Source organism: Mchenga conophoros, linkage group LG23 (genome assembly GCF_057382185.1).
Source record: "Mchenga conophoros isolate Kocher_MC1m ecotype Shallow Benthic linkage group LG23, M_conophoros_male_GT1.1, whole genome shotgun sequence".
Lineage (NCBI taxonomy): Eukaryota > Metazoa > Chordata > Actinopteri > Cichliformes > Cichlidae > Mchenga > Mchenga conophoros.
The window spans coordinates 27973188-27989922 of record NC_140547.1 but is presented as its reverse complement, the minus strand read 5'-3'; the positions used below and the strand labels follow the sequence as shown (position 1 = coordinate 27989922).

The 16735-nt window shown below is 41.9% G+C and overlaps 1 protein-coding gene across 4 annotated transcripts in view; it reads left to right on the top strand.

Moving 5' to 3' along the window:
* The window catches only part of LOC146547399 (plakophilin-4-like), a 79278-nt gene that overhangs the window by 40877 nt on the left and 21666 nt on the right, over window positions 1–16735 (top strand). For all 4 annotated transcript variants that reach the window (XM_085265185.1, XM_085265181.1, XM_085265183.1 and 1 more), the window contains exons 8-10: window positions 9200–9370; window positions 10085–10286; window positions 10961–11093. In XM_085265185.1, the coding sequence (XP_085121311.1) occupies window positions 9200–9370; window positions 10085–10286; window positions 10961–11093 (506 nt within the window). The remainder of the gene's footprint in view (window positions 1–9199; window positions 9371–10084; window positions 10287–10960; window positions 11094–16735) is intronic.

Sequence of the window (16735 nt, the reverse complement as noted above, 5' to 3'; positions counted from 1 at the left end):
GATGGTTTTTAAATCTTTCTATTCTTTTTCTTTTTGTTCACCCAGGTCCTGGCAATCAGGACAATCAAGATATTGTAAAAAGCAATAAAAATCAGAGCGTATAATGTAAAACATAACTGCTCCACTTGCAGTTAAGTCTGTGTGACTTTACAGAACAACTTGGAAACAAAGGGCTCTTTCATGCTTCAGCAAATCCAATCCCAACTAAAAGAAATATGGTTTTAAAATAAAGCCAATTATTAAAAAGCATGATCTAGATCAAAGTCCTTCTTTTCAGTTTCAGTTCTCAGAGGGAAACTAGGTCAAATAAGGCATTAAATTCGTAGTCTTAAATTCGACATAGTAAAACCATCACAACCAGTAAATGTTCATGAATAGCTTGATTCTCTTTCAGAGCTGCAGAGGCTGATAAAAATCTCAGGTGTGAAACTGTGTAAACAAACCTCTGGGATCACTGCAGCCTACGGTCTGATATTGCATTCCAAACGTACTGAGTGGAAAGGCGCAGCTTCTCCTTTCCTCCATCTCTTGAGTCAGTAATGTAGCCGGTAGAGAGGTCAGTCTCTGGCCTGGAGGGCTGCTGGAGAAACGTTAAGTTTCCCTTGAGAAAATGGCTGCACTGCAGCGGGAGGCGGACTGATTGTGCGCTCTCCTCGCTGTAAATAAACAAAGCCACGCTCCACAGCCTCGACACCATTTCCTCTGTTGATTTAATAACCTTTCCTTGGTCTGGGGAAAGTTGACTGAGCAGCGCTGATTTAATATTGTAGCACACAACATTTGTGCTCTCTGCAGATGTTTCCTGCGTCTTTGTCAAGCGTCCAGAATCATTAATCGAAGCTCACGTTGAACAAAATAAGTTTGAGGCAAAGTGCAAGCTCGGCAGGTGATGTTATCTCCTATCCAGGCTTGGGGAGCTCATTTCATGTTTTGTTTTTTTTGTTTTTTCTTCAGTCAAATTATCTTCCGGCACTGGCAGATAATGCTGCTGGGTTAGATAAAATTTTATTTGATCCACGCTAGTATGAAAAATAAGGAGTGCAATGTCGTCTGGGAAGGATCTCACTTGTAGCAGGTAGTTCTGAAGTCTTTTAATTTTAATCTTGTTGGCGGCTGTGATTGATGTGCGGCAGGTTAAAGGAAAACAAGCCAGAGACAGAGCCAATGCTTAAAAAACACACTGTGCACGATCGCAGGGCTTCCATTTTCTCTCTCATGTGCCGTTCAGCAAAATGATGGCTGAGCGAGGAAACCGCGTTAGTATCAATGGGTCTGAATATGAAGCAGAAGAAAGAAGCAGCAAGGGGTTGCAGTGCAGCAGGTCGACAGTGATTTATATTGCATGTAACACTCATAGAGGAGTGTTTGACCAGAAGGCTGCTGGATGCTAAGAACCTTGACTTCTGCTTGTTATGAACTGTGGTCTCACCACCATCAGTCTGCACATGCCCAGTGGGAGCATATCTAGCAGGGGGCTTGTGCAAGAAAAATTTTGGAGAGCAGTCCATACCTGATTTAAATTTTGCCCATGTCAGTTTCAAGTTCACCTTGTCCTGCACATCTGGACCATTTTCAGTTCCACTGCTATTTTTAGATGGGTTTTTTTTTTTTTTAGATGTCCTGTTATACTTGCGCCTGTTACACTTTGACAGCAAGCATTAACGTCTTCATTAGAACATAAAAAACAGGGCATGAGCTGAGCTGAAACAAACAATCAAAAACTAGGAATTTTGGGGAGACGTGGAACAAGGAAAAGATATTACTTCGTGGGAGGATGCAACAAAGGACAAGTTAATACAGACACAATAGATAGACACAGGGTGATTAGGGAAGTGGAGACACAGGAGAACTAAATCACAGGAGAAAAGACAAAGGAAGCAAAACTAAAAGCAAAGCACCAAGAACACTGACTCTCAAAGTAAAACAGCAAGTGTGATAACAGGAAATGCAGAAACACAAATTAACTAACAGTGAGTTCCTGAGAAAATCTGAATTTCCAAGTTCCCATTGTGAAACGCGGAAAGTCCCTCTACCTCAGATTTCCCACTCAGAAAGACGAAGCAGCCACAGCAACCCCGAGTTAACAATGCAAGATGGTGCCACTGAATATAAACAGAGGTAAAACTTAAACTTTTATCCTGTAACGTCACTGTTGTTCATTTATGTTTCACTCAATAAGCTATATGCAGAGCACTGACCAGGCTCTAGTCATGAATGTGTTTAAGTGCAAAAGAATATATATATTGTGCTCTACTGCTAGTGATACCTGAATGGTTCTACCTTGCTAAGGAACCAAATCAAATCCTGTTTTTCCTCACTTTTTCAAGAGCACGCTAACTCCCAACATCTGAGTTCTGAGGTATCTGTAACGCAGCATAAACATGGGAGCCTAGACACGAGAGGATTAAACAATGAGGGAGGAATAAACTCTAAAGCAACCAGGAGCAAGTAGCAGCACTAAATACACCAAAACATACATGAAGTAAATGTAAACCATTTACAAACCACAGTCCAAATAGATGATTCAAATAAACTAAACAAAAACACTGGACCCAGTGTATCTGCTGTGGGCACTGGATATGCAATGTTTGTCACAATCGAGATTCTTAAACTTGACTTTTGTTTTTGGCCAAACCTGCAGGGAGGCAAATGCGGCAAATGGTCCAAATAGCAACCGATGATTATGTTGGTATCTGCAAAAAAACCTCACAATGGTGTGCACGACAGTGTAGATATTTTACTTCAGACAACTCATAATGTTACAGCCGAAGTCCATCCATGACGATGATGTCAGGAGTACAGGCTCCTGGTATTGCTTCTCAGCTGACATCCTAACCCTTTAACTCTTTCCCCCTTAAATGTCTACTAGAAGTAACCCGTGTTTCTCTTTTCTAAACTGAGTGGTTTCCATATTTCAGGCACAAAAGAACAAACTTTCCAGAACAAAACGACTGCGTGTGCGTTAGAAGTTGGTGACGGTGATCTCTGCCTATACAGCTTACCAGGGCTACCCTTGAAAAATCCTGGAACCTGTTCTAATCTTTATTGATTTATACTGAGATGTCAAAACTAGTCATTGACGGTACAGGGGAGGTCGTCACATGCAGTCTTTATGGGGGTTTGGAATCGGGTTCAATGAAAACTGCTTATTTGTAGCTGCTGAACCAGCTCTCATCACCATTTGTGATCCTCTATAGAGAATTCAGGTCATTTGGAAACAGAGCTTGATGTTTGATCACACCTCATATCTTAGCAGCTATTACTGCTACTATTCCCGTTACCAGTTTTTACACATACGCACAGAGAAGCCCACTCAGATTCAGACTCTCACCTGGTTTTATTGTCATCACAGATTTTCAAAAGTAAGAAGTTGGTGAAAATGTTTTAGCAGATCACAATTAATAAGACACCATATTTTAGATATATGCAAATGCAAAAATATAAGAACATACGTCTGGCAATTAATTAATTAATAAACAGTCATACTTTGTCCAGGAAAATAGCTCATGTGAGTTCTTACAGGCCTGGAACAGGTTGCGGTTAAGGTTGTGAGCGCCTTTGATGAACCGTTGGCTGGGCAGTGCATCAGTGCTCGTACATCTTCTGGAAGAAAGGAAACTCACTTCCCATAATAGGCTCTGCCTCCCTCACCACTCTCTTTGTGATGATTTAAGATACTGTGGTTATAGATGGATGGACATGGTCACATGATACTTAGGAGTCCAAAGTATGCCAAGAAAGTATCCCCCACACATTACACCACCAGCAGAACTGCCGATATAAGGGAGGACAAATCCACACTTCTAGGTTGTTCCATCTGAATGTTGCAGGAGGATTTGAGACTCAAGTTGTAACTTCACTTTCTTCACAGGAGTGGCACCTAGAGTGGTCTTTGTGCCTCTGTAGCCCAAGGTTCGGGATTTTGTGCATTTAAAGATGCTTCTCTGCAGACCTTGGTTATAATAAGTGGTTTTCCGAGTCACTATTGTCATCAGCATGAAGCAGTCTGCCCATTGTCCTCTGATCTCTGGCATCAGCAAGGCATGTTCACCTAGAAAACTGCTGCTTACTGGATATTTTCTCCTTTTCAGACCAGCCTATGTAAACGCTAGAGATGGTTGTGTGGGAAAATCCCAGTAGGTCAGCAGTTTCTATAACACTCTGACCTATAACCATGCCACGCTCAAAGTCACTTGGATCACCTTTCTGCTCAGTTTGAACTTGTAAGGCTGGGAAGTCTACATAACAGATTTGAGCTTGTTAAATGTGGGCCTGGAAAGAAGCTGAAACTAAACTGAACCATTTCTAGGTGGATAGAAAGATGACGCTTCTACCTTTGTTTCATCATCTCAAGCTGCTCTGATGTCTGGCAGCTCACCGTGTATTTATATATTTTTAAGCAGTTTTTAAGCAGTGAGTACTTTTCAGTGTGAGTACACACCACAGAGCCTTTGTTAGAACTAACTACAGTCCACTCTTGAGTCACCGCAGCTCCGCTCCAGCTCGGTCTCACCTAACGAGAGACTGGCGAACACACGGGCCTCCAGGTGAGTTCAGTTTGTCTAATGAGGTGCTAGGAGTGGATTTGCAGTCAGGGTGAGTTTGCAAGTCTGTCATTCATGCATGCCGCCGTGATTATTTTTATTATTAATTATAGCTCAGTGTGTCAGTTTTGACGTCTTCATTGTGCTTATTCTGAAAATGAGATAAAATGGAGAACAGAAGTTGGCCCGTTTGCCTGATAAATAACCTGCTTGTGTTTAATATGTCATTTAGTGGGAACCTTTAAAAATAGAGTAAAACTGGTGAAATGTCAACACATTTAGTGCCACTAAACATTTCCTTTTGTTTTATGCGAACTGTGGGAACTGTGAAGCTTTGAGGGATGAAATTAGTTTGACCACCAAAATTAGCAGCTACTGTCAGTCTACAGAGTTAATAACAACGCTAAGTGGATGATGAGAAGCTGACTGACTTTCTGTTGAGAGCCAACCTTTTGACTTTGTGCCTCTCCGATTGGTTGAGACAGCCGAGGCTGGCTGAGAAACTTGAGAAGGGATTATTTCTGTACTGCTGCCAGGCTGTTCAATGAGCCTGGCTTACAGCTGCCTTTGAGGCGTCTTTGGAGCACATTTCAGACCCAAAAGTGGCTTTGAACTAGACGTGTTTGACTCTGTCGCCGGGGCCGTGGTGATGTTGAAGGACGTGAGCTTTGTATTCTGGAAACGTTAGGACGCAGCCGCTCCTTGCCTGTTAACTGGTTATCGACAGCTTCCTCCCTGCACGAGGCCGGTGGAGGATTTACTGTCGGAGAAGCGCTGCTGATGCTGCAGCAGCGACACAGATTTATGCCTCGTCCTGCCCTCTGCCACTTTACTAAGCCGCTCCCACTGACCCATATAGGGGAGTTTCTATCACAAAGCCCCATGGAGCATCAGCATGTGATTATCAGCTGACTGCACTGGAAGGCTTTATTGTACTAGTCTTCATATGTTTTCTTCTGCACTGTTTTTGTGTGCATCAGCTCAAGCATATGTGTCAAGAATATGAATATGCATTTGTGCATCTTGTGTGTCGTGCTATTGTTGTGTTTGTGCATGTGTGAAAACAGGATGGAAGGATTTCTTGTGCGTTATGTCTGTGTGTGGGTAGGAGGCAGAATCAGTGGACTAAATAAAATGCCTTCTATTCTCTAGCTGACTGGTTTTCATCCTGCAGTGCTGCTAAGTGGCCTAATACGTCGCCTAAGTCCTTATTCCCGGTTATCCTGCAGATCCAGCGTAATCCCAGATTACACGAGTGAGATAAGCAATAGATGGATATACAAGATTAGGCTATTACTGATCAGTGAAACTCGTGGCTTAGGTACTGAAACCCGGTGTGCCTCCAAAACACGAATGCAACTGCAAGATGAGCTGGTTTTTTGTTTGTTTTTTGTGGAAATAATTTTTTCAATAAGCGCTGTCATTATTATGCTTCAGATTTTTAAGTTTTGGTCTTCCCAGATCTCTTTTTGATTGAAAACAGAAAAATAGATACAGGAAGGATCTGTTTTCATGTAACAAGGATTGATCCGCAATGTCTGATTTAGCATAATTAGCTAAAAGTCATACATGGACAGATATCTAAAGACAGCAGATGAAATAGTGTAAAACCATATATGGATAATGTAAATGTGTAAATTGTTCAAATAGATACTAAATGTAATAGGTAGGTAGGTAAATGGCTGATATTGTAGAAATTTGTAGTAACTTAAAAATGTGGTTTAAAGCCGTGAATAAGCATTTTAGCTAAAATTATTGGGTAAGTGGCTGAAATTGGGTTTAGAAGTAGCATAAAAATGTATAAAATTGTTTAAAATGATTGGATAAATGATTTTAAAAGCTCAACGTAAAAGATTGTTTGAAATGGTAATTAAGTTGTCGATAGATGGCTGAAATTTTAGTGAATTAGAAATTTTGTGCTAAATGCATGTAAAGACAACAAAACACTAAATGTAAAGCTGCAGGCTTTTCATTTAAAGATACTCCAATATTCCTTACCTCACATCATCTCATGTCTCATTTTATTTATTCAAAATGACTTCTGCGTTATTCTTGCGTTGCCAGTGCAGACTTCTCCCTTGCAACATCGTCACCATTTTCTCTGCTGCTCCTGGAATTGGATGTATTTGTCCTAAATTAGAGAGATGAGAGCATGGTGGTATGCAGGATGCACAAGCCTGTGGGTTCAGATTCAGTCTGATTCACACATATACAGCTGTGGTAAGAATAAAATAGGTAGGTGTGCACGTTTAATTAATCTGATGGTAATTTTGGGTACAGATGTATTTTTTTGTGAAAGATAAGAACACTTCTACTAAAATATTAGTGAATGAATCCCAGTTATCCCAGGCCTAGCGGCAAATCTGCAACAAGATGGCTAAAAAAAGAAAAAAAAAACATCCTTGAGCTGTTACTACATTACTTTAAGATGTGGCAGCTGAAGAAGGCTTCACAAGCTGCTGAATCAAGTTTCCACGGGACTGGAGACTTTAAAGGTTTTAGATTAGTGTGTGAAAGTGTGTCTCAGAGTGCTTAAATGGTTGGGATATCGAAAAGTAGTCTGAGTAACTGACAGAAACGGCTGTAAACCGCTGACACCAGTTTACTAGCTTAAACCTTAATGGATAAAAAGATAAATCCGGTTTCAGAGAAATTGTTATATTATTCACCAGATAAGCGGGTTGAGGACGAAATTATTCAGATTCTATTTTGGTTTCTAGTTATAACAATGCAAACCAGCCTTGACATTGACAGTTTAGCTGTAATAAATTATACACAGGACACAGTCGTCTTTATATTATTAATAGTGTAGTAATCTCCAGTTTAGGAGCCGCTGCAGTGCTCGATGTTTGATAAAAGCCTTTGCGAACCCCTTGAAACCTGATTCTGTGTCGTTCTAGCACATTTCATACATTTGGTAGCTTTAGCATCCTCTAACCTGAAGGTCACACTCTTTATGGGCCATTGAAGAGCCCTCGAGTACGACCCCGAGGTCCAGATTGAACAGGGCTTTTTTTCATTTTCTTTCAGAAATACATCCAGCCATGTGAGATCAGAGCGCCCATCTCTTTCACTAGGACATTTATGTAAATTGAGAGAGGCAAACTGCAGAAGTAAATGGCTCCTTCATCACCAGCTTTAAGTGCAAATTGTGTGCTTCAGCTGTTGGACTGATCCGCCGAGGCTGCCCCCCTCATGCCCTAAAGCTTCTTTATAATTGGAGCACTCTTTGAACTGATCTGCTCTGAGATTGGAGGATGGAAAAACCCTCTGCTTTACTTGTTTGACTTGCTGGTGTCTGAGCCTACAGCACGGTTTGAATGACCAGAGTCTTCATGCATTTTATAGGCGCAACAACAGTTTCTGGTGACTTAAAATACAGCGTATTGAACAGTATGGATTGGCACGGTCTCACAAGTTGATGACAAGCATGCGAGCCAGATAATGAGGCGATTTCATGTGTGACCATGATAGGCTGGTGTCATGCAGCTCTGGGCTTCTTTTTTCTTTCTTAGATATTAGACATTGTGTTTTCTTGCACATTTTTCAGTATTTCTGCACACAGTACATGTGAAGTAGCTCAAGTGACATGAGTACCTTGAGGTGTACCATCAGAACATGGTACACTGAGGCCATAAAGAGTCAGCAACAACACTCAGGTAGACTGTGGTGATTAAACGATGCTCAGTTTGTATTAAGTGTGCCAAGAAAATATCCCCCACACAATTACCCCACTAGCAGCCTGAACCCTTCATAGAAGGCAGGATGCTTTACTGCTTTTTACACCAAATTGTGACGCTACCATCCAAATGTTGCAGCAGAAATTGAAAATCATCAGACTGGGCAGTATTTTTACAATCATCTACTATCCAGTTTTGGTGAGCCAGTGTGAATCCTCAGTTTGCTGTGCTCCATGCGGTCTTCTGTTGCTGTAGAACAGGGGTGTCCAACTCCAGTCCTCGAGAGCTACTGTCCTGCAGCTGTTAGATGCATCCTTGTTCCGACAGAATAGCTTATTACTGGGCCTTTGCCAAACTTGATGGCATGCTGAAGTGGTAATCCAACCCTTTGATTCAACTGTGTTGGAGTCGGGATGTATCTAAAAGCTGCAGGAAAGTAGCTCTCGAGGACTGGAGTTGGACACACCTGGTGTAGAAGATGCTCTTCTGCATATCTTGGTTGTATCGAGTGGTTATTTGAGTTACTGTTGCCTTCAGTATGAAGCAGTCTGGTCATCGTCCTCTGAGCTCTGACGTCAACAAGAGATTTTCTCCCAGAGAACTGCTTCTCGCCGGATGTTTTGTTTGTTGTAAACTTTAGAGATGGTTGTGTGGTGGAAATCCCAGTAAGTCAGCAGTTACTGAAATATTCAGACCAACCATCGTACCACATTCAAAGTTGCTTAAATCACCTTTATTCACCATAAAGGGTGACTTGACCATATTTGCATGCCTAAATAAGTTGCTGCCATATGATTGGCTGAGAAGACTTTGGCATTAATGAACAGTTGTACCTAACAAAGTTGCCGGTAACACTATTAGGATGTCTCCTCATCCTCTGTGAGTGTAGTATGGAGGAGGCCACCTCAGTAAACATTTTTATGTTTACTGTGGTGTAAATAACGTTTATTTAAAAGCTTAATTGTCTACTTGCAGGGCTCCACAGCTCATACGCCGGTCACAGCGGGCAAATTGATCCAGAGCTGAGGGCGGCGTTGTCTCCAGACTGCCACATGACGCCTGTTTTCGACGAGCGCTCCTTCCACAGCCCCCTGTACCACAGCCCCACCCACGACCCACAGGGCTCCCTCTACAGGACAAACACAGGTACTGCACATCAGCAGAAGTTTGACTTGTTTATAAGGAAATATTTCTGCTAGCTGCATGTGACAGTTGGTTATTTAAATAAAATTAACAAATTTTATGTCCTAATAAATCAAATTTATGTTTTACTGTGAATTATCAATACATTTCAGCACTAAATCTAACTGCCCCAGAAAATCTGTATCATATCCGTAGCAGTGCTGGTGGTGGTATTGGGTTGTGGTAGCAGTCTTTTTGAAATGAGAGAGTTACTCAGACGACCCAGTTTTTATTTTTTCTTGTTTCCCCAGGTTGAGATGGAGCTCAGTTTCACATCTGGTTAGAAATTATTCCTTTAAAATCTGTGGCGGAAATCGTGGTTTACAGGCACAGGAACTGTTATTACTATCGCTCCCCGAGGTCAAACTTTAATTAGGCTGAAACCTTTCATGTACTCGGCAGCTTCTTAATTGAAGTCTTTGCTGAATGATTTAAGGCTGAAAGCTCTGTAGAGTTTGATAGTGGAGGATCTAAGGAGCCATTTTAGTTTTGTTTAGTCAAGATTTAAACAGGTTTGGCCTGAGACTCGTCTCCTTGCCTGCTGAAGCACTTAATGTAGAATATTACTTTCTCTTTTATGTGACCTTGGAGGCATTTTGACGATGTAAACTGCCTCCAGAAACACATCCTTGATCGCGAATGAAAGAAAGCACAGATTAAATTTCCTAATTTTCTTAGGAATGGGGACTCTCCCTCGGACCACAAGCCATTGCAACACGCTGCCGTACCAAAGAAGCAGCTATGGGCTGAGCTCTGCAGCTGTATACGTCGACTCCTTCAGGGTTCCCGGCGAGCCCGTCTACTCACACAGGCACTCTGGACTGGTGGACCAGGTGGTCACCCGAACCCCGTCCATCGAGAGCATCCACAAGGACCCCAGGTACTCAAAGTCTCCAACCACCAGTTCTTCTCAGTACAATACAGTTTAATTAGCATGTATACTGGTGTATTAATGTGAGAGAGCTTGCCACAGTCTTTATTTTGGGGGGGTTTAGGCTGTCTCTGTGTTGTCTGCAGGCCTCTGTTGGGGCCTCGCCATCTGCTGCAGGACTTCTTTTTCATCTCTTGGCCGTAGATTTTTTGTTTTTGGAGTCTGGCTGTTTGAGCTCACTGAATTAATTTGGCCCCCGTTTTTGCTGATGATGAGCAATATAAACACACAAATCACTCAAACTTTTACACAGTGATGTAGGTGGTCACAGAGTGGGTATTCAATTTATTCAAATTCTGTTACTTGACAAAGAGTGTTTATTTTTACAAAATTGCTAAAACCCATAGTAGATGCTTGCAATATACGTGGGAATGTCTTCAGCACCATCCAATGCTCTGCTCAGTCATCCTAGTTTGTTTGCTTATTTGCTGATTTACTTGTTAAATATCAGGCAATCAAAAGGATAAATCCTCTGAAAATAGAAAATAGCTAAACATTAAAAAAAATGTCAGAAGTGTTATAATGAATCCAAGATGCTACAAAACAGCACAAATAAACCAAAAATGGCTGAGCGTAGAAGGTGAGCCACCCTTATGGAGACTTTTCTCTCTGTTTCCCATCAGGGAGTTTGCTTGGCGTGACCCCGAGCTGCCCGAGGTCATCCACATGCTGCAGCATCACTTCCCCTCTGTCCAAGCCAACGCCGCCGCCTACCTGCAGCACCTGTGCTACGGAGACAACAGGGTCAAGGTGGAGGTAAGGGGATGATACATGCTGGGCAGTCTGTCTGGGTAAAAATAACCAGACAAACGTCACAGATATGACTCAGTCGCTGCTGCCGTGTCTAAAGGTTTCAAAAACAGCTGTGCTGAGACCTAATTAATGTTGATCCTGTCCAAAAAACATCAGGAAGAACCCATTAAGAGTTCCAGTCGGGGACAGGACAAGCTATTTAAACAGGATTAAAGGGATTTCATTGTATACGGTGCAGAAAGAATTATATCTTAATCCGTTGAAATACTAGCAAGTCTAATCACCCGTTAATTTTAAAACATCAATTTAATAGAGTAAAAGCTGGTTCCAGTTTGCAAACATGAACACTGGTGCTTTTCTCTGCACAGTGATCCACACCTTTTATGCTGCACATCGACATTATTAAAGTTAGCAAAACAGAACACTCTAAAACTAAAAGAGGTAAAATAAAACTAAGTGTTCCCCAGAAGTGCCAGCAGAATGAGCATGTTTAGTAAGACTGACATTCCTATATGACAGTGACAGGCAGCTGTCTCAAAAAGTGTTTGGATTATCCAGAGTGCAGTTTTTAAGGGGAGGGTTAGAGGAGATGCATCTACAGGACAAACAGTCAAATCAGAAACTGACTTTCAGCGGTCTTCATCCCTTGACAGCAGAGGTGACACTGTTGTTGGGGGGGGGGAGGGGGATCAGGAAACATCTGTTCAAAATCCCACAGTTATGAAGTGCACAGTTTGCTTTCTTTGCAAGTAATGGTGCAGCTGCTGGGACGGGCTGATAGAGAGGAACAGACACTCTCTTGAGTGGAAGAGTGAAAGGATCCTGCCTAACCTGACGGCCCTTCTCTGCATCATTCAGTTAGAACTTCTGCTTCACTGCTGTAAAATATGTTAGTCGTGTCATTATCACATATTTATAAACTCTAAACCTCAGTCAGATCAGTCTGCTGCTGATCTCAGTAATTGTAACGCCTCCTTCCCTGTGCAGGGAAGTACTGATGTGGGTGAAAAGCAGTATAACAATAAATATGCTAACAGGCTTCAGAGGATAGGCACACAGGATAGTGTGTCATGAACATTCTGGTTCATGACACACTCCCCACAACATGAATGGTTTTCTCTCATCTTTTATAGGTTTTCTTTGTTTGTTTATTCATTTTTTCACTAGTTTTGCATTTACCAGCATCAGGGTCACTATTGGTACTGTAGCATGGGGAGATACCTGGACCCTACAGAGGCTGCACAGGTAGGCCGACTTCCTGGTGGAGTCATGGCATTGCCAGGTTTGCTGTGTCTTCCAGCACAGTCTAAAGAGCATGGAGGAGACAGGCAGTTACAGGGCCGTACAATGCCCTTAATCCATCAGCTGGACCAGCATCTGCTCCCTTGTGTAAGGAGGAACAGGAGCACTGCCAGAGATACAAAATGACCTGCAGCAGGCCGCTGGTGAGTATGTCTCTGACCAGACAATCAGAAACAGACTTCATGAGGGTGGCCTGAAGGTCTGACATGCTCTTATGGGCCCTGTGCTAACTGCTTGGCACCGTGGAGCCCAATTGGCATTTACCATAGAATGCCAGAGTTGGTAGGTTCACTACTGGTGACCTGTGCTTTTCACAGATGAGAGCAAGTTCACACGGCGCACATGCGACAGATGTGAAAGGGTCTGGAGAACCTGTGAAGAACGTTATGCTGCCTGTAACATCGTTCAGCATGACCGGTTTGGTGGTGGGTCAGTGATGGTCTGGGGAGGCATATTAATGGAGGGACCTACAGACATCTACAGACTAGGCAACGGCACCCTGACTGCCATTAGGTATCGGGATGAAGTTCTTAGACCGACTGTCAGGAGTGCTATGCTGGTGCAGTGGGTTCTGGGTTCCTCCTGGTGCATGACCAAGCCCGGCCTCATACCACATAAGGGTTTGCAGGCAGTTCCTGTGGGATGAAGAAACTGGCTTTTACACTCACCTGACCTAAATCCAAAAGAACACCTTTTGATCTTTGGTCCATTCAGTCCCCTCAGACTGTCCATGAGGTCAGTGGTGCCCTGCTTCCAGGTCTGGGCGAAGAACCCCCAGGACACCATCTATGTGGTCAGGCATGCATACAAACTACTGAGTGCCATCTTGAACTGCTGCCATGAAATTTCATCAAAATAGAGTACCCTGCCACATCATCTTTTCATTTTGAGGTATCTTTAAATTCACCCATTAAACGATGAGGCATCCTTTCCCTCCTGACACATTGCCCAGCTCGTACCACTATAGATATCCAGCATGATTTTTTTTTCCCATTCATATCCGATGTGTTTTCAGTGCATTCATGAAATTTTTTGAGCGTTGCATATACAGAGAAATGAGCATCAGATGTAAGATAACTGCATCTCCCACAGGAGATAATCATCCTTGATCAGGCAATCAGACATCAACACAAATCAAGACAAATCCCTAAAAGGGCACACAGATCTCTGAATAAATAAATAACAATAAATAAGAAAAACGTGAAAATTAAGCAAATTAAAATGTTTTGATATTTTCAGTCTTTTTTGATACTTCAGATATTTCTGGATTTCTCTTAGTCTCAACCATCTGAGTCCACCTTCAGTGGCTCTTTTGCTCTGACTCCTGTTTCTCCCTTTGTATGCCTGTGTCGTCTCTGAGTGTATTCTCAGCTTACAGGAATCAAAATCTTGTTTTATTTCTTCCTCTTTTTCTTTTTTCTTTTCTTTTCTTTTCTTTTCTTTTCTTTTTTTTTTTTTTGATGCCTGCTGCCAAATTTGGAGCCAAAGCGCCATCTGCTCCAACAAAACTTTAAGTGACGTCGGTGCCAAATGTGCCGGCGCTCCGACGCGCGCTCGCTCTCTTTCTTTGCTCGGCTTCCCGTGCATTAAATGACGCCAACAGGACGGCGCGGCTCCGCGTGAGAGCCATTTTAGTGCCTTTGGGTTTGTTTGGTGATGAGCTTTTAATTAGCCTTTGGAGCAGCCTGGACACAAGCCTGCTCATTTAGCCAGAAACAAATGTTTTCAATGACGGTTTGAACGCGGAGTCGGAGAGAATCGGGGAGCGCATGCAGCTCTCCTGAGATGGGGTTTATTTCGAGATGACAAGAGAAAGTTCTGAGCACAGCACAGAGAAGCGTCTGCAGCTTTGTGTCCTGGTTCCCTTCCAAACTATTTCAGAAACTCATCGGCACATAAAATCAGTGCTTTTGTCTTTAAAATGGTTTTTTTTTTTTGGGTTTTTTTGTTTGTAAGAACACATCTTAAAACTCAAAGTTGTCATAATGTGCTTCAAAAGTTATTTTTCTATTGCTCTTTCATTTTCAAAAACTTTCTATAGTTTGACCGTCATCTGTGTTTGCTTAGTTAAATCCAGGTTCAGTCTCGGACGGGTTAAATGTAACCATCAAAATCACCTTCAAACATTTGCACAGGTCCAAAGAAACTGCATGGATGGTTACCAAATAGATCTAAAACTGCTGCTCATTCATCCTGACAGTTGTTTGATTCCTTTGAATTCATTTAACGACTGATACGTCCGTCTTTTACGTGTGTTTTTAATCTCTCCTCCTGTGAGCATGCCACACTAACGGTGACCTTGTGCGTATGCAAACAGTTAAAGTCTGAAACTAATGCGCAACCGTGACAGTTATCCCGTTATGTGTGTAAGACATAAATCTGAAACTCATCCAGGAGGCACAGAAAACGCTTTTATTTCCCATTTCTGCCTTCTGATTGAATTTCTTTTCTCTAATATGAAGCTGAGGAGGGGAAAGCTCTGTGATTATTCAGCGTTCTGTCTTCAGCCAGCAGCACCCGATCAGAAAGCACAAACTGATGAAGAGTGACTTATTACAAGCCTGAAAACCAGTGTTTCTACTCCATTTGCTTCCACCTTGAAGTAACGGTTCCCTCCAAAATCAGATATGCATATTTTATCTTCTGGCGTGTAGTACTTTTTATCCCAACCATTCAGACAATTTTTAAAGAACTGGGTGATATCTGGAAAGAGAGATTGAAGATGAGTTGTTTAAATGTGCTTTTTAGGTAGAAAGACAAATCTCTACACCTGATCTGCCCCGAACTGGTTAACCAATCTACATCTGTAAACAGCATAAGAGATCAGAGCTTCTGATCTTGTTCTTTTTAATTACCTTTTAAAAGATATGTCCATACAAAGGCTCAAGTGTCAAAGTCCAAAATCAAGTTTTGTTATGGACTCATGATTCTTCTACCGCTTAGTTTCAAGTTTAGTTCTTCCGAGTGTCTCTGAGGTTATGTCTGGTTCTTGTTTGATATTGTTAGTTTCCTTTTGTGTCTTTGTTTTTGTCTCTGTGTCTTGTCCTCAGGGTCTCCCGTGGAAGTTAGCCTTGTCTCCATGTTTATTTACCTTTGTCTCCCCAGTTGTGTCCCTGCTCTTTCAGTTTGGTATTGGTTCAAACAGTGGTGGTCCTAGCACCCCCCCCCCCCCCCCCCCCCACACACACACACACACACACACACACAAAACATATTATGGATTGTACATTAACATAAAGCTTGTTGGAGCCATACTGAATTTCACCAGAGAAACACACACATACATGAAGAGAGAGAGATTCTGCATTGTATGCAAACGGCTACCAAACAGCCATCATAATTCTCCACACGATGAGAACAGGACAAATCAAGAATTGACAATGACTAATATTGTGCTGAACACGCGCTCTTTTCTACTCTGGAATATTCTCATCAATTTTCTTGATATTTATTTATAATCACCTCTGTTAATCCTTGATATTTATAACTGAGTGATCTGTATATATTAGTGCTATTTCTTAAATGTGTGAAATCTGTAACATAATGTATTGTTTGGAGTTTAGTCTGTTACTGTTACTATTTTTACCATTTCTTCTTGGAGAAACTGTAACTCACATAATTTCCTTAGGGATTAATAAAGTATTCTGATTCTGATTGTTTCAGGATGACCTGCCATTATCCAATGACACATCTGCTTATCTGTATCTTTTGCTCGTTTCTCCTCCTTTTCTTGTCCATCTTCCATTGGTTTTAATTTTGCACTCCAGTATGAACACCCATCCCCCAACTCGAGGATCGCGACAACATAACCTAACACACCTCCACCTTAGTTCACAGATTCACTTTGTCGAGGGTGCATTTCTGGGATTTCCCAGGATTCAAATCATGAATACATGATGGGCCTGGATTTACAACATTATGAATGAAATGTGCTCTACTTGGAGGCAGCAGGCCCCCTCACCTTTCGATGTGTTGTGTGTGTGTGAGACTTTAAATCATCAAACTGTAAATTATAAATTTTAAATTGTTATTGATCCCTTTACCCGAGTCCTAAAGTGTATATTTATTTTCTTACTCTTCTTATATTTATTGTTTGTTTACTTGTACTGCTGTAACTGGAGCCTCGTCGTCTCGTCTCTCTATATACTGGACTGTATGTAGTGGAGATGACAATAAAATGGTAAATGGCCTGTATTTGTATAGTGCTTTACACATCCAGTCATCCACCCATTCACACACACATTCACACATAAAGTTTACTTTGACTTCAGCACAGCAGCGAGCAGGTGCACTGAGGGCTCTCGCGCTCACTTTTCACATATAGAATTTTGAAAAAACATCAG